Genomic DNA, 23,598 nt, shown 5'->3' on the forward strand with positions numbered 1-23,598 from the left:
AGAAGATTATATCAAGTTCATTGATTTTACAAAAATACATCTGTTAGTTTAATGCAATATAATAATAGTAATAATGTAAATTATAACTAAAGCTACTTTACAACCGCTGAACGTAAATTTTATGACATCTTATGCAAAAATGAGACTTATTATATATGTTATTATAAATAAGTTAAAATAAATAATGCCCCCTCCCCTCCGGCGGGAGTGGAGGAGGGGTTATGAGCAACAAAAAAATTGCGATTAGATTTTTTTACGTTAATTCGAGCTCTGTATAGCTAATATAAAATTTACTATCTTTATCAAATCAGAATATCTATTAAAATACTTTTAAACTGCTTTTATATGTCATCTCTTACCATTCTGATTATCTTTTCCCTCAGTGCGCTAATAGCTTCATCTTTATCCAAGCAAACTAATTTCAATTTTTCAATCTGAAGAAAAATGTATATATGTAATAATTACTTTATTTCAAACATACATAAAATTTTGTAGAGGAAGTTTGTATACTTAGGGCCGGATGTTTTTAACACAAATCTGATTTTTCAAATTTAATTTTTGTTGATGAACTAATAAAATGTTTTAATAATATTAATTATTAATGCCTGCCTAAAAAACTAAATTTAATTTAAAAAATTGGGTATGATCAGATGGTCATACCTAAATGTGTAAATTACATTAAAAGCCTCTTTTAATGTAATTACAATAGTCTAATTTATAAGATTGTTATATACAACATTTTTTTACTTTAAAACAATTGTATTTCATATAAAAATATAAAACAATTGCATTTCATATAAAACAATTGGGTCATTCCATGCCAAATGGACCAAAACTTTAGGATTTCAACATGGACCCCTCAGATTTTGATGAAACTTAGTGGGTTTCTTATTATTAATGAGAAAAGCAATTCCTGAAAATTTCAGCATAAAATCTTTTGTGGTTCATGAGATATTGCCACTTGAACTTTCTGATTTTTTCAAAAATAAAAACTTCAGTAGCAAAAACATGTTTTGTTCACACTTTGAAGCTTTGTATTTTAAAAACAAAATTTCAGAAAACCTTCTAATTTTTTTTATTGTGTACAACTCTACACTTACTTTAAAAAAACTTTGACATTGAATTCTCCAATGTCACATTTTTTCCATAATGGCTACCTAAAAAATCTAAAAATATGTTTGCAAATATAAAAAGTTGATTTTTGATGAATCAATATACAAAGCCTGCAGTTTAAGAAGTGAAAAGACATATTTTTTTAGTTTCTATATATGGTAGGCTTCCAAATTTTCAGAAATTTACTGATAAAATACAATTCAGTAAAAAATTATAGACTTCTAAAAATGGCTGCAGCTAAAACTTAGGAAAATGTGCCTCCACTTCAAACCACCAGTAACTTAAGATCAACACTAGTTTTAATAAGATTTTTTTTTCTTCTTATTTATTAGACTTTATTACAGTGATTTCAGAAAAAAAAATAGTGGGTACTTATGGGGAAGTTACAAAATCAGAACAATGAAAATTGCTCAAAATGCATTAAAAACATTAAAAATAAAGTTATTGTTGTAATTTAGTTTGTATTATAATTGTAATACAAAGTATGCATGAATTTAAAAGTATGAATTTAAAAGTAATCAGTACTAGTCTTTAATTAAGCCTGAATTAAACCCAGTTTTTAAATACCCTAGCTTTTTCCTGTCCCTTCTCCTCCCCTGTCCATTTACTTTTTAACACTCACATTTTCCCTCAGAACTTAGAAAAAAATTGTAATTGAACACTTTTCCTTTCATGATGTGTCTGGTTTTATGTCTGATGTATGAAATGCCTTTATGCCCAAACACACCACTAAACATAAACATATAAAAACTGAAATTTAGTTTTTAATGTTTTCATATAAAACTTATTAGTAACCTATTAAGTAAAATTGAAAAGAAAGACTTTTAGTCTAATTTACCTAATAGTTAATATCATGACTATAAATTTTATAATGTTTTTCCAATACATTCACTATTCCACCCCTCCCCATGAATTTGACTTATTTGATTATCATTTTCAAATTGAGATTACAACTTATAACAAGTTATAAGAGTTGACTTGTCAACACAATGCACAAGTTGATTATGTAATAAAGAATATTTATATGTAATAAACAATCAATATAAACATTGAATCTTTTAAATAAATTTTTGCTAAAAAACTTAGATATTTCCATATCACCACATATTTACCAGATATTTCAGACTTTACCTCTTGACATTAGTTGTTTGTGACTTAACAACATAAGACCTCTTGACATTAGTTGTATGCGACTTTACAAATCTAGACTGCATGCAACCCAGTTGTAATAACTGCCCAGATACCAACACACTTAAAGAGTCTTACTGCTTTGTTTGATAGACATAGCATGGAAGATATCACCTTTAACCAGTGGCAAAAAGCCAACAAAAAACATGATATAGTTCCATTAATTTTCCAGTGTATGATTTTATTGAAAAAGGTTGTCACCAAATAGACCAATTAAGAGACCACCATTATATAGCCAAAAATCAAACAGCATATTTGCAGCATCTAAAAATAACATTACCATGCAATCATATTTTAGCATTACTAGACTTTGCTGAAAATTACAGTTTTTTAATTTAAGATGCAGTACAAGGTTTCCATTAGAACAACAGTCAAGCAACATTGCATCCTTTTGTTATTTACTATAAAAGAAAATATGATAAAATGTAAAAAGTGTTTGTATCATTTCAGATCATTTGCAACACAATACAAACTCAGTTCATTGTTTCATTTATGAAGTAATAAAACAAAAGAGTTGTTGCCTTACTTTAACGATTAAATTTATTTTAGTGATGGGACAGGTTCACAATACAAACATAAATATTTATAAAAACATATCTAACTTATGTCACCATGATTATACTATGAGTATACTAATGTAAATGTTCCTAAAATGCAGCATATAGTTCCATTGCTTCTCCTTTAACAGGAATTAGTAAAGCATGTGTTTATGATGTAAAATGGTTATTTTAGGCAATATTGTGGAAATATCTGAAGAAAATCAAGATGTTCTTATTAAGTTCATGACGCAGTCTATTTCCTTAAATAATTTTACTTGGCCACATAAAGAAGATATTTTCTGCGTTCCAATAATGCACATTTTATGCAAAATTTCATCTTAAAAAGTTCAAGCAACAACTGGTAAATGGTATGAACTAAAAGCTCAAGAAAAAACTGTACATTACATTGTACAATAGCAAAAGTAACATAATAAAATAGCAACGTGGCAAAATTATTATAAATTTGATTTAAACCTAGTTTTTTAGCAAAAATTTATTTAAAAGATTCAATGTTTATATTGATTGTTTATTACATATAAATATTCTTTATTACATAATCAACTTGTGCATTGTGTTGACAAGTCAACTCTTATAACTTGTTATAAGTTGTAATCTCAATTTGAAAATGATAATCAAATAAGTCAAATTCATGGGGAGGGGTGGAATAGTGAATGTATTGGAAAAACATTATAAAATTTATAGTCATGATATTAACTATTAGGTAAATTAGACTAAAAGTCTTTCTTTTCAATTTTACTTAATAGGTTACTAATAAGTTTTATATGAAAACATTAAAAACTAAATTTCAGTTTTTATATGTTTATGTTTAGTGGTGTGTTTGGGCATAAAGGCATTTCATACATCAGACATAAAACCAGACACATCATGAAAGGAAAAGTGTTCAATTACAATTTTTTTCTAAGTTCTGAGGGAAAATGTGAGTGTTAAAAAGTAAATGGTCAGGGGAGGAGGAGGGGACAGGAAAGAGCTAGGGTATTTAAAAACTGGGTTTAATTCAGGCTTAATTAAAGACTAGTACTGATTACTTTTAAATTCATACTTTTAAATTCATGCATACTTTGTATTACAATTATAATACAAACTAAATTACAGCAATAACTTTATTTTTAATGTTTTTAATGCATTTTGAGCAATTTTCATTGTTCTGATTTTGTAACTTCCCCATAAGTACCCACTATTTTTTTTTCTGAAATCACTGTAATAAAGTCTAATAAATAAGAAGAAAAAAAAAATCTTATTAAAACCAGTGTTGATCTTAGGTTACCGTTGGTTTGAAGTGGAGGCACATTTTCCTAAGTTTTAGCCGCAGCCATTTTAGAAGTCTATAATTTTTTACTCAAAAAAATCAGAAAGTTCAAATGACCATATCTCATGAACCACAAAAGATTTTATGCTGAAATTTTCAGGAATTGCTTTTCTCAATAATAATAAGAAACCCACTAAGTTTCATCAAAATCTGAGGGGGTCCATATTCGACCTTGGTCCAGTTGGCGTGGAATGACTCAATTGTATTTCATATAAAACATATAAAACAATTGTATTTCATATAAAAATCATATACTCTTTCTATTTTTTTCATACTACTAAATAAAATAAGTATAATAGAAACTTTTGAAGGCAAATCATTGTCACTAAACATCAATTATTTTTTTGTTGATGAACTAATAAAATGTTATGATGACTTGGTAAAAATTTCAAACAGTCAACACCAATCAAAAACATTCCAGCAGTGGTATGGCAAGATGATAAAAAGTTTTTGATCATTGTTACAGGTATTATTTAGAAAAATATTTTGAAAAAAAATATTTTGAAAAAATTAACCTAAAAACTTTTTAAAAAATTAGTAATGCTAGTAAGAATTCCAGAGGAATTCTAGTATTAGTGTCATTTATTTTATTGCCAGAATATTGGGAGCAACTGTAGCAAGCATTTACTTTCATTACTGGAGAATGGATGAATAGCTGGTTTTCTATTCAATTTTAAGATAAAAAAAACTATGAAGTTTTATTAGCTGCAGTTAACCAGTTAATTGGTCTATAATTATAAAAATGTATTTTTGTTTTATGGAGAAAATTAAAAATAAATAACTAAGATACCATTCATTTTTAGTATGAAACTCATTTTTGGGACCATACAAGATTTTAAAAAAGTTCTCACCCTAATGTTATACAGGACACCTTCGTGTGCATATGTCATATCTACTTATACAGGTAGAAATAACATATGCACAGGTGTCAATGGTAAAAATAGACAATGATGTATTATTGTTTAATAATAAAACTCTTACCTTTTTTAAAGCATCATCATATTTTTTTTCTGCAGAAACAACTCTCTGTTCATAAGAAGAAATCTATGAAAGAGTTAAAAAAAGGAGTTTGTAAGACTACTGAATCTTATGTTAATATCTTTTTTTTTTTAATTTCATATCTTACAAGTCATCAAATTTGAGAATTTGATATTCTATAACTTGTTTTCAATATGATCAACTTTGATATAGTATAACTTGTTTTAAATATGATCAACATTTATTATGGTTGTTGTAACCTCAAATTTGTTTAACATTTAACTTATTTGCACTTCAAAAAATAATAATAATAACAATTGAAATATTGTAACTAAAAATACGAATTGGTTTTGAGTTTTTAAATTTCTGTTTTTAAAAATACAAATTGGTTTTTGAGATATAGCCAGATGAATTTATGTTGATTCAGCTATAGTGAATATAGTGTTATAGTGAAAATGTGAACAACAAAATTTTTTTATTGCTTTGCACAAAAAAACTCTTATTTTATTCTTTACATTTTTTTCCTTTCAATTTCTTTCTAAAATTTGTTGATAATTTGCTGACTGGTAAAACAATTTAGTTCAATTTTTTGAACCTCTTCTTACTTTTTAGTTTAAATGGTTCTGATACTTTAAGAACATCCTGAATTTGATTTGGATATTGTTGTTAAAGTTGTTTTAACCATATTAGTTTTAGTGTTTTCCATTATTACACCATAGGTGTAAACTTCAAAAATTTGGAAATTCTTTTTTTGGTAAACAAAACAAAAACAATAATGATCATTAAACAAGTTACTTTAGATATCTTCATTTAGATATTAAGTTGTCATAAGCAGTGCTTATTAATTGCTTATTAAGCATCATGCTTTTAAAACTTTTATGAACTATAATATTTTTTTCTGCCAAACTGCGACTTCAAAAACATATACACTTAGAAATGTGGTAATGTCAAATAAAATTATGAAAATAATAAAGAGGAGAATAAACTAACTTTTCAATTTTAAACTTCATCTGGGAAAAGTTTACTCACTGAGAAATTTTTTTTATAAAATTAATAAAAACATTAAATAAATTCAGCTATTAAATCGATTGTTTTATTTTTTTGTTTAATTATTATCTATCTTTTTTTATATAGACAGTGAAGTATGCCGCATTTATTTAGAGACAATGGTACTTTTTTATCCGCTTTGTTCTTTCCTGTTATCAGAAGTCTTCCCCTGTCAGAGAAAGAGCTCCCTCAGTTTCTAACAGGGAAGGTGCTTGACATAAAAACTATTAAAAATCTAATCAAATAATTGGTAATGCAAATTGTTCATATTTTATGAACAAAAGGAAATAATATAGTTCCAAAAAGAATAAATGTTAATTACTATACTATTTTATAAATAGTGGATTTAACTATCAAAATTAAATTCACTTTTTATAAAATAATTTTAAACTTTAACCCTGTGCACAGTGATTTAGAAACACTTGAAATTTGGCCAAAATAAAGTTTTTAGAGTAGCAAAATGTGACACAATGTTATTAGTTAACTATTTTCTACAGTTTCTTATATTTCTAACGGTATAAAAAAATAAATACTGAAATAATAGATTTAATTGTTAATTTTTGTTTGAAAATTACTGAAAACAGCTCTTTTTTATCGTTAAAATTTTATCATTATTAAAACTTAATTTTGTCCCTACATACAAAACCTTTCATTTTAATTTTCATTGTATACAAAGATAATAGATAAATTTATCTTAGTTTATAAAAAAATATAAATATATACATATTTATAATTTATTTATACATGATGCATCTTATAAAAATGCATTTTAAAAATGCAATTTTTATGAGTTTAAACTGATTTTTATAGTGCTAGGACTTTTTACCTTAAACTTACTTCGCGAAGTCAATTCTTTTTTTAAATAGAGTTTGTATCATTCTGTTAAAAAGTAAAAAAATTTAGCTGCCCCAACTTGCCCCATTTTGAAATAATGTGGTTTTAAAAAGCTGATATTATAAAAAAATTAACAATGTAAAGGCTACTACAACATAAATTAACTTCAGATTTTATGTTTTGAGAGTTTTTTCTGACGTGTCTGAGCAATATATATATATATATATATATATATATATATATATATATATATATATATATATATATATATATATATATATATATATATTATATATATATATATTTTTAGGTATTGACTTTTTACCTTAGACTTACTTCGCGAAGTCAATTCTTTTTTTAAATAGAGTTTGTATCATTCTGTTAAAAAGTAGAAAAATTTAGCTGCCCCAACTTGCCCCATTTTGAAATAATGTGGTTTTAAAAAGCTGATTTTATAAAAAAATTAACAATGTAAAGGCTACTACGACATAAATTAACTTCAGATTTTATGTTTTGAGAGTTTTTTCTGACGTGTCTGAGCAATATATATATATATATATATATATATATATATATATATATATATATATATATATTATATATATATATTTTTAGGTATTGACTTTGTCATGCTGATTGAATGAACAGTTTTAGTTTTATTGATACCCATTTAATAATCAGTTTTGATCAAAAAAATTTTGCCCAAATGTTTTTTTTTTTAATTTTTTTAAAATATGAACACAACTTGTCTCAACACTTGGGAATCCCTTTATGGTTTAAAAACCAATATTAAGTGCAAAATATTTTTCCTCAAATTATACTCTTGAACTTATTTAACATATTCTTCCTAGTGAAATAAGTTGATCTATTGTTAAATAGATCAACTTATTTCACTAGGAAGAATATGTTTTTTGAACTTTTTTAGGTAGTTTTTTTGGTGCTTCTTTTAAGAAACATAAAAAAAAAACATAACTAAACTTAGAATATTTTTGAAAAAAAGAATAGTTAAACTTGATTTTTATGTAAGAATTATGTGTGTTTGGTAATTTTTGTATTGACTTTATTTGTTGTTCTCACATTAAACTATTGTTGAAGGAATGCTCAGATAGTTTGCAAACCTACCCAGATAGTTTTTTTTATATATTTTTTATCTACCTACCAAATTTAATTGAAAAATATTATTGAGCAGATATTTTCATTGAAAAATATTATTGAGCAGTCTATCAAAGTAAGCAGTTTTGGTACCTTATTTCTGTTTTTCTGATTTCCGTAAGTGGATGGTAAGAGGGGTACAAAAGTTAAATTTCATTAGGTTTACTTAGTAATTATTTATGTTATATCTATAATATATATATATATATATATATATATATATATATATTTTTATTTTTTTTATTTTTTTTTGGCAGTAATTTATTAGATTTTTTGTATCAATTAATTAGTCTGTATATTTACACTTTTTATCTTATTTTAAAAGTGAAAGTTATCATTTATTTCAGCGTGATTTGTTTATAGTTTCTAAAATTTTATTGATTTCATTGAAATTAAAAACATAATAGTTGATTACTATATTTCTAGCTATAGGTATGCATGGTATTTTAAAAGCAATATTTTTTTTTATGTAAATATTTGCAAGGTATCTTTTGAATTTTCTTTATATTATCACATGTTTTATGTTGTCAGTATACATTTGCATTTGTGTGTGTGTGTATAAATAGTGTTTTTTTATTTATCCAATAGCACAATTAGGGTTAAGACTATTGTAATTGTAATGAAAAAAATTACAGTAACAATAATTATTGTTATTGTATTAACTTAATTTAGAAACAATAACAATACTTGTGCTTTACAACTATTGTAATTCTGTAATACAATAACAATAAATATTGTATTGCAATTCATCTTTATAAAAGAATAACAATATCTGAAAAAAAAAATGTATTGTAATGACCCACTACAATAACAATAAATATTGTATTGTAATTCGTCTTTGTAATACAATAACAATATATTGTTATTGTAATAAAAGACATTAACATTTTTATTTAAGAAGAATTATTATGTTTAACTGTTTGTGTTACTAAAGTTAATTTTCATATATATCTTAAGTTCCTTTGCAGCATTAATATCAAGAGGAAAAAATAAAAGGGCTGAATAAAATAATTTATGAATGTTATTTTTCATAACAGTAAAGCTATCATCAGACAGGCAATATTTTGTGGCCATTTAGAGCTTAGAAATACATAACAAGATAGGTGATGCGAAATCTAAATATGTAAAAAATAAAATTTGCAATATATTGCAAATCCGTAAATAAAAAATAGCAAAAATGATAGTAAGTTCGTCAGAGATGAATTTAAATACGTTAAAATACATTAGCTTTTCTACTTTAATGTAAAGTAATACACTACAATAGTTATTGTAATTGTTTTCATCAAAACAATACAGTAGTTATTGTAATTTTATTTCATTAAAACAATACAATACAATAGTTCTCGAATTTTAATGTATTGTTAGAAAAAAAACAATACAATACTTATTGTAATTGTTTTTCATCACAGCAATACAATACCAAAATAAAATTTTTTTATTGTTTCTGTAATATTACAATACAATATTATTGTATTGTAATGTGTAATTGTATTTAATTTTTACAATTACAATTACAATAGTCCTAACCCTAAGCACAATATTATTAAAAATATTTTTAATAATATAAGTATAATATTGTTTATAAGTTAATGTTATATTATTAATTTGTGGTTATACAAGACTTTCTTTATATTTTTTGTAGACCCCAATAGGCCCAAAAAGCAATCTTTTTTTTGTTGGGGGTGCAGTTAAAGAGTATTTATATAAGATACACACTTCTTATTACCTGAGTATTATATAAGATACACACAAGAGTATTATATAAGATACACACTTCTTATTACCTGCCAAAACATGCAGTTGCTGTAAAAATAGGCATGTACTTTTTTTATTTATTAACAGTGGTAAGTCATTTATTAAAACTATTCAACTAGTCAATGACTTATTTAATTTAAATATTTGTAAACCACAAATCTTTAACATTTTGAAACAATGTAAAAGTTGGTTTTGCAACTTTACAAGGGATAGTAATCATTTTAAGGAATTTTGTAATGAACCCTTTGTATGCATTGCACCAATCTTCCCCATCTTTCCATCATCGAATCCTACTCTAAGTAGTTCTCTGAATTATCTACAAGTGATAAATTATCATTATCAAGTGATGAATTATCTAAACTACCTAAAACAGTAGTTTAGATAATTCATCACTTAAGCACTTAAGTAATTTATCACAACTAAATAACGAGCCTTTATTTTCTGAACATTCTATTAACAATGTACATAATTGGCATGAATCAAGAGGAGAAATGAGCCGTGAAAAAAAATTTGAAAATCAGGTTGTCTTATTTAACTTCTCAGCTTGTTGTAACATCCAGCATGCATCGAAAAAAATTAGCAACAGTGAGAGCAAAATTGAAAAGAATGACACAAAAGTTGAAAGTGCTGAGGCAAAGCATTACCTGAAAGAAACAAACTATTAATGTTTTGAGAGCTGGAATTAGAGATCTTAAGCAAAAGTTGCAAACATATTATTACAGTAGGATAATACATAATCTTAAAGCTTAAAAAAAAAGGCAATGAAAATTAAAGAACTTCAAAGATATTGAGGTAAATAAAATGCTGATAGCTAGTTACAAAAATGATATAATACTGATGGAGGATGATAACATTACAATTGTGAATGGCTCAGTAAATGATAAGACTTATGCATTACAAACTGGAATGATAATTTATAGCATGTTATTGACAAATGTACCAATATGTAACATCCATTTCTAATGCAGAAAATTATGTAATATTTGGGTGTCATTTTTAATGATATTTCCCACCATTGTATGATTGAACAAATGGCTCATGAGCTTGGCAGTATAGCTAAACTGCAAATTTCAGAATGGGCTATCATTAATTCACATCTTACTCTTGGATTTGATGCAACAACCCAAATAGGTGTAAATATTAATAGCATTCACTTAACATCAAAGAATAAATACCAAGTCATTGCTCTGGATCAATTAGCTGAAGGTACAGCTGATGATTATGAAAATCATATATGTAAAGCAGTTGATCATCTAGCTTTTATTTATTCAGACTTTCACTTAGCTTCTTTTAACAACAGTCGTCGATCGATCATCTCAAATATATCAAACACAGTGTCAGACAGAGTTGCAGTTAACCATCTTACCATAAGCAAACTGTGTGACACTTGGGGGGGGGGGGGGGGAATCAGAATGAGCTAAACTTCCATTTACACCCTCTTGATACAATTGCTACCTCATGTCGTTTAGCCCTACAGTCTCTGGCCATAATTTTGGCCATATTAGTGAAATCCGGGTAGTAAAAAATGTTCTGCAAAAAATTACAGTTTCTAAATTAAATCGACAAAAGAAAATTAAAATGACAGTTGCGTGAACTCTCTTACAATGAAATAAAGAGTTTATATACATTGTTTATATACAACTTGATGACTTAGATGATGTAATGTCTGATAGAATTGTTGGGCAAAAACTCTGCCATGAATGGTACTATATGATGGAGTAGACTAACTTAGATAGAGTAGAATAACTTAAATAAAAAAACAAGACAAGACAAAGTTTACACTATTTCTTACTGGAATAAAGATGCTGATACTGAAGCTGTTGACTACAACATGAAAAAGTTGCAGCTTCCTGCTGATGTTATAGCAGGAGAGTCGAACTTTTTTTGAAGTGTAATATGTAACAAACTATGATAATATCACTTGTAATGAAACCAGGGAAGCGGAGTCCCAAAAAGGACTCCGGATTTTAAAGTCACAAAAGTTTATTTCATCCTAGTTTTTGGTATCCAAGAGTTCTAAAAATATAAATAAGTTTATGGATTACTATTAGGAAAAAAATTAAGACTTTGAGGTTAGAGGAACAATCATTTTTTGAACCCAGAACCCTTAGGTATAATGGTCATAAAACTTTCAAAAAAAGTCATATCAAGTCAGGTATACCAGGTACTAAACCATATATTTTTATTTCACTTTTTTTCAAAAATGGATACAACACTGATATTTTTTGTAATGAAAATAATAAAAAATGAAATATATTGAACAAAATATTAAAAAATAAAATATATATAATAATATATTAATATAAAAATAATATACAAAAATACTAATTTATTTTGTTTGTTAAATATACAAATATTTTTAAAAATTCAACATCTTTTTATTTTAAGATGTAGGTAACCATCACCATCCTATTCAACAAATTTCTCAACTTAACCAAAACTTATGAATAGCAGCAAAAAGACTTCTTTTTTTTTCAAAAGTAAGGTTGGTTGTGGTCTTCTACTTTAGCTACTAGGTTATACCTGGTGCCAAAGCCTAATTCAGGCCTTAAATTATTAACTCATTTTAAAATAATTATAATTGTTATTATAAAGATTGATTCATTTTATTTATTTATTTTAGGTTGTGGAGGGGGGGGGGGGGGCAGCACACGTTAATATGCACACCACCAATAAATGAAATTCTTGTAAAACAATTTTTTTTATGTTTTTTATACTGTATACTAGTTTCACTTATTTTATTAAATGTACAAATATTTATTTATAATTAGAGAATTAAACATTTTTGAAATTAGGGTGTGTTAAACCGTCACCACCATATCCACCACCAACTTTAATATACACCAATCATTGTTGTTGGTGTGGAATAAAATTATAGCAACTTTTTGTTTAAAAAAACTACCATTTGCTGAAAAAAAAAACTCTTTATTGAAATAAATATGCTTATTTTTAGGGTGAAGGTGGTGATTTGGCACCCCCTCTAGCCCCAAGAAATGCCCAAGAAACAGATGCAGTTATAAACTTGTAGCCCACTGTTACACCTATCTTTTAACACCAAGTTGTAGGTGTTTAAATAAAAATTGACTAAGTTATAACAATTTAAGTGAAGAAAAATTAAATTTTGACCACAGTTTCTTCAATAAATCCACATATCAAAAATTTGCTACTACAAACCTCAACTTTTTGTAGAATTGTTCAATTTTAATAATTTTTTCACCTTTAAAATATTGTATTGAGTACCTTTCTAATGATATGTAACAATCTAGCCTTTAATCAATTTAAAATTTTCAACAAGTGCTGATCAGAGTCTCGTTTTCCAGCCTGCTGGAAAGCAGCATCTATTATTCCTATCTTCAAAAATTCTGGAGAGCAATCTGATTCGTCTAACTACCGTCCCATTAGTCTTCTTCCTATCAAAAGCAAGGTTTTTGAATCTTTAATTAACAAACACTTAATTTCTCATCTTGAATCTAATAACCTACTTTCTGACCATCAATATGGATTTCGATTTTCTCGTTCTACAGCTGATTTGCTAACAGTAATAACTGATAGGTTTTATTGTGCATTAGATAAAGGTGGAGAGGTTAAGGCCATTGCTCTTGACATTTCAAAAGCTTTTGATAAAGTTTGGCATGTTGGTCTTTTCCATAAGCTTTCTTCTTATGGTGTATCTGGCAACACTTTTAAGATTATTGAGTCCTTTCTTTCCAATCGTAGTATAAAAGTTGTTCTTGATGGACAGCACTCTACCTCTTATTCTGTAACTTCAGGGGTTCCTCAAGATTCTATCCTTGGCCCTATACTCTTTTTAATTTACATTAACAATCTTCCAGATATTCTCACATCTAAGGTGGCATTGTTTGTTGATGATACTACCATTTACTCTTGTGGAGATAAGAAACCAACACTCTCTGATTGCTTGGAGGGGGCATTTGAGCTTGAAAAGAATCTCACTACTGCTACAGCATGGGGCTCACAGTGGCTGGTGAACTTCAATACAGATAAAACTCAATTTTTTTCAGCCAATCGTTATCGCAATAATTTAGATCTCCCTTTATTTATGAACAGTGATGTACTCGATGAGTCATCTACTCTACATCTTTTAGGATTAACTCTTACTTCCAATCTTTCTTGGAAACCATACATCAAATCAGTTGCAAAATTAGTATCTGCTAAGGTCGCATCTCTTTATCGAGCTCGGCACTTTCTTACTTCAGATTCTATTCTCTATCTCTATAAATCTCAAATCCGGCTTTGTATGGAATACTGTTGCCATATCTGGGGCGGATCTTCTAATGATGCCCTTTCTCTTTTAGACAAGGTGCAAAAACGCATTGTAAACATAGTTGGACCTGCTCTTAAATGTAGTCAGACACTCTTCAGCAGCAAAGCTTGACTTTCATTGTTGTAAGGTTGCACCTCATTCTCTTTTATACAAATATCAGCAAAGTTGCTGCTTTAGCATTCTTTTAACTTTTGTTACACAAACTAAAGTACAACCTAGTTTGATTTGTTATTTAACAAAGTCACGTCATTTTACTGTAAGTGTTCTTTCAAGCTCAAAAAACTTTATCTAGTTTTTTTTTCTCAAATAACAATGCTTTGGAATTCTCTCACACCTTCATATTTGCGAGAATAATACAATTTACATTTTTTAAAGTTTACAATTATTTTTTTTTTCTTGCTCTTTTTACTTTTATTCCTTTTTTTTTACCTTCGAGTTATTTCTAACTTAATTATTGGTTGCTTTCAGCCTTATTGGAAGTAAAGTTATTTTAAAATATTTTTCATAGTCATGAAGTTGAAAAATAGTTGAAATAAACTTTAAAAAAATAAATATAGTACCTCAACTATGACGACATTCTATAATAAGTATAGAATATCTGTAGAAGTAAAAACAAAACACTTTTCAATTAGTATAATTCTGAATTTATGCTCAAGAACCAAGCTTTTGTAACTATTTTTGAAGATTTTGAAATATTTTTATCTTTTCAGATATATTTTACTACTCTGTTATCTATCATCATTCAACTTATTAATAATAAATTTACTAAAAATTTTAATTTTGATCAGATTGTTTGTTGTTATTATTAAATGATTTATAATTTCATAAATTAGACATCATTCAATAGTTAATTTCTAACATTTGTATGTCCAAATTTTAAAAAAATTTGAGCATGTAAATATAAAATAACAAAGTTTTTGCATTGTTAGATAGAAAAAAAGCTCAAATTTTTTATCTGTTATTGTTTTTTATAAGTAATTACAAACCTTTTCACTGTACAAAAAACGAACATGTGAAACTTTTTCTTTAAACTGCTTTAACTGCTGTTGACATAATTCATATTTTTCTCTCCAAGAAGTTTCATTTGATTCGTCAATGGTTTCTTCCAATGAACCATTTAAATTAAAATCCATAATTGACTGTTTATCATAAAAATCGTAATTAAAAATAGACCTTTTCTATGATATAACAACATAGATATAAACACTAAAATAAAGGTATAAATGTAATTACAGTATTTATTTTTCTATGAGATTTTTATGTGGGCTGCATTTGTTATTGTTGACAATTGTATTGCCTAAAAAACAATGTAATATAAGTTAATAAATTTAATTTTTTTTCTTATCTAATTTTTTTTTGTTTTGTTTAAAAAATACAAAATTTATACAAAATAATTATATTAAATATAAAATATAATATATAATGCAAAATAAATCTAAATAATGTTAATAATTTCCGTTCGTATTCTAATTTTTAAATCATTCATAAATTAATAAATTTATTATTAAATATAAAAAATAATTTTCAAATATATAAAAACCCACGGGGTTAAAAGCGTGTTTTGTTATTATTTGTTATGTTCGTCACCGATATTTAATAAGTAATGACGTAATCATTTACTATTGTATTTAAATAGCGTTGTTTAAATTAGTAAAAAGAAAAAAAATCAAAAGTATGTAAATCTATTTTCTTCATATTATATGAAATAATGTATTTTGATCGAAAAAATTGTTTAGAATTTAATTTTTTTCAACACTTCAACTTTACCGACATTAAAACGAAACTTTTACGACGAAATAATTACGACGTTGATATCAAAGTTCATCTTGGCGTTGATGATGTTATTAATAAAATTGAAAGCAACTTCGTATGGACTTATAAAAGTAATATTTAGGCGTTAATAATGTTATAAGCAATATCAAAATCAACTTCATAAGTACTTATAAAATGTCATTAACATCTGTTAGCGTTTTTATACACAATTTTGTTTTAATCTGTACTTGGCAGAATATTAAACTTTTCAATCCGATAATGATACTCATAAAAATGCGTGTTCTTCAGACAATAGTTAAATATTGATACTGTTAGTTATTATGAATGGTATTAAACGCCTTGAAATGATGAGTCGAGCAATGATATCGCTGACAAAATGATAAGTGCGAACTCAAAAGTATTAGCAAAATATCGTAACGTATTTGAGAAATCATCTAATAAATAATTAATGAATTTTATTTAAGTACAAAAAAAATGTCATTACAATGAGTTTAGACTCTAAGATGCCAAAAATTAAATATTAAGTACAAAACTGTGGTTGGCAAAAACGTGTCAGCATTACAAAGCGTTTTATTTTGTTACATAATTATTTATTATTTACAACATTCAATAATACAACCGTATGTAATTTTTGTGACAATAAGCACTTTTAAAGTGTGAGAGTGGGTGTTTCTTTTTAATTAAGTTATGCAAACCTATACTTGTTGAAGTATGCTGCTCTTAATGGAGAACTTCTGTTAGGCGGCGTAAAATAAATATATTTTTTATTGCTTTTTCAAACACTAGCTAAAACAAAACAAATAAAAAAAAGGTTTAAATTCTATATATAATTGTTGAACGCTTTGTTAAAAGCCGATTTATTTTTAAACAGTTAACAACTCTACGAGGAATCACAAACCACTACTGATGTGATTATTTTACTCTAAAATCTAATCTAAAATCTCACTGTGCATTGACTTAATTGCAGGATGTCAATAATTTAGGGTGCGCGTAACGTGTTATTTTTGAAAGCATGTTATGAGAATGACACTTTAGGATTTTATAAGAATAGTACACGCAAAGTAACAGTAAGCTAAATATCTGGTTAAGTAAAACAATTATTTTAAATTAAAAGCAAATTTAAATAACAATATATTTTTATAACTTTTGTATCAATTTTCATACATACTTTAAAAATACATTTAATTCAAATATTCCAAATAAACTAATAAAAATGAAATTATCGTTTTTATGAGAAAAAATCTAATTAAATTTAGATAAGTATAGGATAATTCTAATTGCCATTTATATACTTACGTACTGCCATCAATCATACGTTCGGCATTTAAAACTACATAGTGCAAACTTAAATTTAGGTATGCTATTATATATTTTTTAAATTTTATTTTTAATTTGGTGGTTTGATTTCAAAATGAACTCTGAAAATTACTTACTTTTTGAGAAATACCCATTATTGAGTAAATATTGCGACGTAAATTAATAATAATAAACAGCGGTTTTTGTTTTGAATAAAAAAAAATTTTAATAAAATAAATTACGTTAAAGGATTTGAGTTCGAGGCCTTTTTATTGTTAAAACTAACTTTAAATAACTTTTAAAATAATTAACTTCAACCAGATAAAATTAATTCAATTTTTAAAAAAGGAGCTACTGCGGATCTAAATAATTATGAACGCACTCACTGACATGCACTTTTTGTTGCGTTATGAAAAGAATAATTAAGAGCAATAACCTGAGAAATATAGGCAAAAAACGCAAATTCTGGCAGTAATGCCTTGTTTTCATTTTCAAATATTTTGTAGAAAATAATGAAACTAAGCCACAGTTACATTTTTTTGAAAATTTCATTTAATTGGGTAGATATTGGGTCCCGAATTTTGGCCCATTTTATCAAATTATTTGTGCATGGAGTGCAATTGCTACTTTGAAGGGCAATTTTAATAATATGAGTTTGAGAGACGCATTCCTTTTTTTGTTTATCTGCTACACCGGGTAGATTTCTACAGTAAAAATAAAAATTCAATATGGTTACACATTTTGTTGTCTAGGAATTACGGTTCAAAACCGCTAAATTTGAAATTTTTGAGCATTATTATCTCCTAAGGCCATAACTTGCACATGAATTTCTTTTTCTTTTTTTTTTGAAAGCCACTAAGACATAATTGATTTTATACAATAAAACATTATGTGGCTGCAAAAGCCTGGAAAGAAGAAGCTGTCTAAAATGAATTTTTGCGGTAATGCGCTCTCTTAAAATACCAATCGTGGCCTTAGGTCTGCCATGAAATTTAGATTTGTATTTATGTGTTAAATATGTTTTCAGCAAAAACTCGTTAGATTCTCTCCCCCCCCCCCCTCTCTTCAACTTACTCTCGCCAACCCTACTTTCAAAAATGTGTATGCATCAATATCTCCACCAATGACAACTGAATTGCAAATAAAAAACGTATATCCCTTCTTATTAGAGAAATAGGCGATATCATGTTTTTCTAACTTGTATATACTTTACAAAAGCGAATGGACTCTTTCTTTTATATCTGCTTATGATTATTAAGTTTCAGTAGACTAAAGGTTATCAAAAATTATCTGTGATCAAGAATGACAAAAAAATCTCTTTCAGTATTGGTATTAATTTTAATTGAACGTGAGCTTGCTGAAAGTATTGACTTTGAATTGTCAATAAATCATTTTGTTTCAGCCAAGCAGGCACAGACAACCGTAAGACGTCTATAGAACATCTTATAGACATCACAAGTCCGTACGATGTCCTTAAGACGCCCAACAACGTTTATATATTAATAACGTATTTTTTTTCTTTTTTAATGCTTTTTTTTAAAGACTTTTTGACTATTAATTCTGTTTGAACTTAGACTAAAATTTTAAAATCAAATTGCCTGAGGTGCAAGTTGTTGCATATTATTGAGAATAAAAAAGAAAATTTTTCTAGTTTTCATGACTTCTTCAGGTTGCTCCAAAGGAATGAATATCAGAAGTCCATAGATTTATTTAATGTTTATACTCTTCCTTGTTTAATATTGTTTTGATATTATTTAATTTCTCGGAAAAGTGACATCTAAACGTAAAATTTATTATAGAATACGAAATAAGTGTTACTTTTAACAAAAAAAAAAGGAAAGAAAACACGAGAAAAGTTTGTTAAAATTTTTTATTACTTATAATGCTAAGGACTTCAACACTTACCTATGGTTCATATCATCATCTAATTTATGCTTGTAAGTCCTTGTTTTCGGCAATTTTTTTAAGGTTTTACTTTTGTAAATGGTACTTTTCATACTTTTACTTTTTTTTTTTTAAATGTTGACATAAAATGAAATAAGTTACTATTTAATTTTGTTGATTATTAAGAAATTTTGGATAAAACTGGATGTATAATACAAAAATTGTGAGTAGAATCGAAAGTTCTGCATTGACGGCAGAAGAATATAAATTTGGTCAAGTTTAAAATTGTTTGTTTTTAAATCTTTTATTATTATTAATTTTTTTTTTAATTATTATAACCAATAAAAAGTAAAACAAAATATTTTGTCCAATCACGAACAGTTTCAAATAGCGAAATTACAGCCCCGTAAAAAACTTATAAGTTTTAAGTTTTATTCAGAACTTTTGTATATAAAATACTTAACAAAACTGAGGTTCAAATATCGTCATTAAATTCCATTACGATGTTAAAGTAATTAAGTAACTAGACCATTGGCTCTTTAGCCATGGCAAAGACTCCATACCCAGGGGAATGAAATTTCTGATATAAAACCCCTAATGTAAATGTACTAGACGTAAAAAGAGCTTGTAACCCATGAATGGTAACCTAGCAATGATAGTACAATTAAAATAATCGGCCTTGAACTACAAAAAAGGTTAACGCTAGAAAGGGCATCCAGTTTTAAAACGTTAACGCGACTCTTACATAGTATCATATCACGGCCTACTTAATAACCGGCCTGAAAGACGCGCAAAAAAAAAAAAAAACTGTAGGCGGATGTTTGTCAAAACAAAAATGGAGAAAGTTTTGTGGTTTTTTTAGTTATATTTTTAGTGTTTATATATATATATATATATATATATATATATATATATATATATATATATATATATATATATATATATATATATATATATATTCAGTCATGTATATAGATATAATGCAGTAATGTATTTACATAATATGATATACTACACAATATATATTTAAAATCAATTGCTTATAATTATTTGATAGTCAATATTATTTTATTTGTATTTTATGTATTTAGTAATCTTTCAAAACAAAAATTACTATATCATGCCTTTTAAATGTTGTGTGACTGGTTGTAGAGGAAACTATGATAAAGAACATAAAGTTAAACTTTTTCGATTACCAAACAAAAACCGTAATCCTCAAGAAAGAGAAAGATGGATTAGATCTATTCCAAGAGAAAACATTCCAAATAGTCCAAATACATTCATTTGTGAAAATCATTGGCCAGTTAATTATGAAACTTGTCAAATTCATGGTAAAATTCGTCCCTTAAATCCACCAACTATTTTCATCTGTGTATTTCAAAGTCAAATTCCTACACCTCCACCAACAAAAAGAACAACAACAAAATCACTACCATCTACGCGTAACATGAAACCTGATGAAATTTCAGCTCACTTGGATTTGTATGAAATTAGTTGTTTTGATGATCTTTGCCTAAAAGTAAGCAAAGAAGTTATTCCATTTCCAGTAACATCTTTTACAGTGGATGATGGTTTAATAATCCAAAGTAAGGATTATATTGATACCTCTGCTATTCCACAGTTTCTTTTAAAAGTTAAAATTGATATGCGATTTGAAGGTTTTCATTTTGGATCTAGATGCTCTATTATACCACTGTGCAGTAATCGAATACATAAAATTACATCTTTCTTACAAATTTTAGAAGCTATTAGATATTTACATTCCGTTGAAATGGATCATAAAAAAAACATTATCCTACAACAAGTTGTTAGCATGCATGCATTAACATTTGTTGGTAATAAAAAATATTCTCCAGAAATTCTAAGTAGGGCTTTTGAGTATTTTTCAATTTCAAGATCTCTTTACAGTCGTATTAGAGATGACTATGAAATGCCAAGTATTGTAACACTTGGTAAACTTATATCTAAGGTTAGTAAGCTAGAGGATTTTGATTTCCTCAACAAATATTTTATGCAACTAGAAGATCCTCGTCAAAAAAATGTAATTATTATAATCGATGAAGTTTATGTAAAACCACAACTAACGTATCAAGGAGGTAACTTATTTGGAAAAGCAGTAAATAATCCAGAACATTTTGCAACCACTGTTTTGAGTTTTATGATTTGCTCATTATTAGGAGGAAAGAGGTTTTTGTACAAAGCACTGCCAGTGTATCGTTTAAGTGCTGATTTTCAATATGAACAAGTTGTAAATATGTTAAATTTGATTCGTTCATGTAATGGCATTACTGTTGCAATTTTATGTGATAATAATAAAGTAAATCAATCATTCTTTAAAAAATTCAATTTGATTTCTCCATGGCGCACAACTGAAAACATTTTTTTGCTCTATGATTATGTACATCTAATCAAATCTATCAGAAACAATTGGTTAACTGAAAAAATGCAAGAGTTAAAGTATTCTGACTGCGGCCTTGAAAAAACTGCAAAGTGGGTTGACTTGAAGAAGCTGGTTGAGTTAGAAAATAATTCTATTGTGAAACTATCAAAGCTTAATGAAATTTCTATCTGTCCAAAACCTATAGAACGACAGAATGTTGCTTTATGTCTTAAGATTTTTTGTGTTGAAACGTTAACTGCATTAAAAATTCATCCAGAAATTCAGGATTCAGGTGGAACTGTTGATTTTATAGAAAAAATTGTAGACTTTTTCAAAATCCTAAATGTAAAAAGTCAGTTCGAAGACGTTAAAACTAAAGACTTAAAAAGGGCTGTCTTTGATAACCCTAACGATCAACGATTAGATTTTTTACTTGATATAGCAAGTATGTTTGAAAAAATGGTTCCTAAAAAACAAGGACAAAGAGTAAAACAACTTACCAAAGATACTGCTCTTGCTCTTGCATACACGAGTAGAGGACTGGTTGAGTTAACTAAGCATCTCCTCAGCACTTCACACGAATATGTATGTCTAGGAAATTTTTCTAGTGATCCCATTGAAAAAATGTTCAGTAAGCTACGTCAAGGTTCTGGTGGAACATATTTTATTAATGTTCAACAAGTTTTAAAAAAAGTAAACATTAAGAAAACAAAGCTTCTCCTTGATTTAAACACAGATTTTGATGGAATTCAAACATGTTGTGAACATGCTTGTTTGAAATGTGGATTTTTGCTAAATGATGACAATACCTTCAATGTGTTTCATAATCTTTCAAATATGGAGTTAGCCTTGTCTAAGTCTGTAAAAATGGCTTTAGTTTATATTGCAGGATACATCAGTAGAAATGATGTAGATGAATATGATACGCAGTTCTATTACAACGAATTTGGAGAATTTACTAAAGAAATCAACAGAGGAGGCTTGAAGATACCTGGAGACAATATGTGTCAATGGGTGATTTATTGCTATGTATTTTTTCATCACATCATGTCATCAGTTTGTAGGACAAGTTTTATAAATATAACAATGATGGTAGCAGAATTTTATGGATTTGAAAACATAGATAAGTTTCATGGAAAAATACTATCTAACATATTATTTAACAACTATAGCAAGCTTTACTCACCTCGATCGACAAAAGAACCAGCTTTAAAAGTACTTAAATTGTCACAAAAATGATCATTGCGGAGCAGAAATGTAAATGTATGTAAAATATGTTTTGTGAAGTTGTAGGGTTTGTGAAATTTGAAAAGATATTATTAAAGAAAAGTGTTGTTTTTTTTAGTAATCGATTAAAAAATGTTATCTTATTGTAAAAGGTTTTTAAAATAAACAGCTCTCAAAATTTGAAAACAAGCAATTTAGCAGCTAGTGTAGCGAATTTTAAATTTTAACTCAACTTATTTGTTTACAAAATTGTTTAAATCGACATATTTGTTTACAAAATATCCGCCTACAGTTTTTTTTTTTTTTTGCGCGTCTTTCAGGCCTGTTATTAAGTAGGCCGTGTATCATATTTAAATATGTCCGTCCAAAATACAAAAATGTTGAACCCTGGATATAACAGAGGTAACAAAGGAAACAAAATAAAAAAACTGTTAAGGTGGTCATACACTCATAAAAGCTTATTTTAAAAAAAATTTTTTTTTTTCAAAGCTTATTTTTTTTATTCATCACTTGTGAATAGTCTCTGATTATATTGGATTGTAAACAAACTCTATTAAAAAAGATATTAGCTGTTATATTTAGGTATCTTAAAAAAGTATCCTTAGAAACGCCCATAGCAACCACATTTTGAGTTATTTTTAGGTTAATAACTAGTCAAATATCTTTTTTATTGTTAAAAATTGATGTGAATATAAAACCTCGTTTTGGTTATACACAACTTAAAGTCATTAGTTATAAAACAGCCTGTACAAGTGGTTCGTAAATGAAAAAAGTGCTGTCAATTTTAGGAGCTTTTGGATATTTGTTTATATTGCAACCC

General features: G+C 26.9%; 1 protein-coding gene across 2 annotated transcripts in view; it reads right to left on the reverse strand.

Annotated features, from left to right (window-relative positions):
* LOC101238547 (pleckstrin homology domain-containing family H member 2) overlaps positions 1–16,779 on the reverse strand; it is a 96,736-nt gene extending 79,957 nt beyond the window's left edge. The window contains exons 1-5 of one of the 2 annotated variants that reach the window (XM_065806099.1): positions 16,687–16,779; positions 15,452–15,515; positions 15,205–15,357; positions 5,149–5,211; positions 360–434 (exon numbers count right to left, since the gene is read on the reverse strand). In XM_065806099.1, coding sequence (XP_065662171.1) covers positions 360–434; positions 5,149–5,211; positions 15,205–15,351 — 285 coding nt within the window. In that variant the 5' untranslated portion in view covers positions 15,352–15,357; positions 15,452–15,515; positions 16,687–16,779. The other variant, XM_065806100.1, reaches the window with a different exon arrangement.
* Between the last annotated feature and the right edge of the window lie 6,819 nt (positions 16,780–23,598).

This window comes from Hydra vulgaris, chromosome 09, assembly GCF_038396675.1.
Source record: "Hydra vulgaris chromosome 09, alternate assembly HydraT2T_AEP".
Lineage (NCBI taxonomy): Eukaryota > Metazoa > Cnidaria > Hydrozoa > Anthoathecata > Hydridae > Hydra > Hydra vulgaris.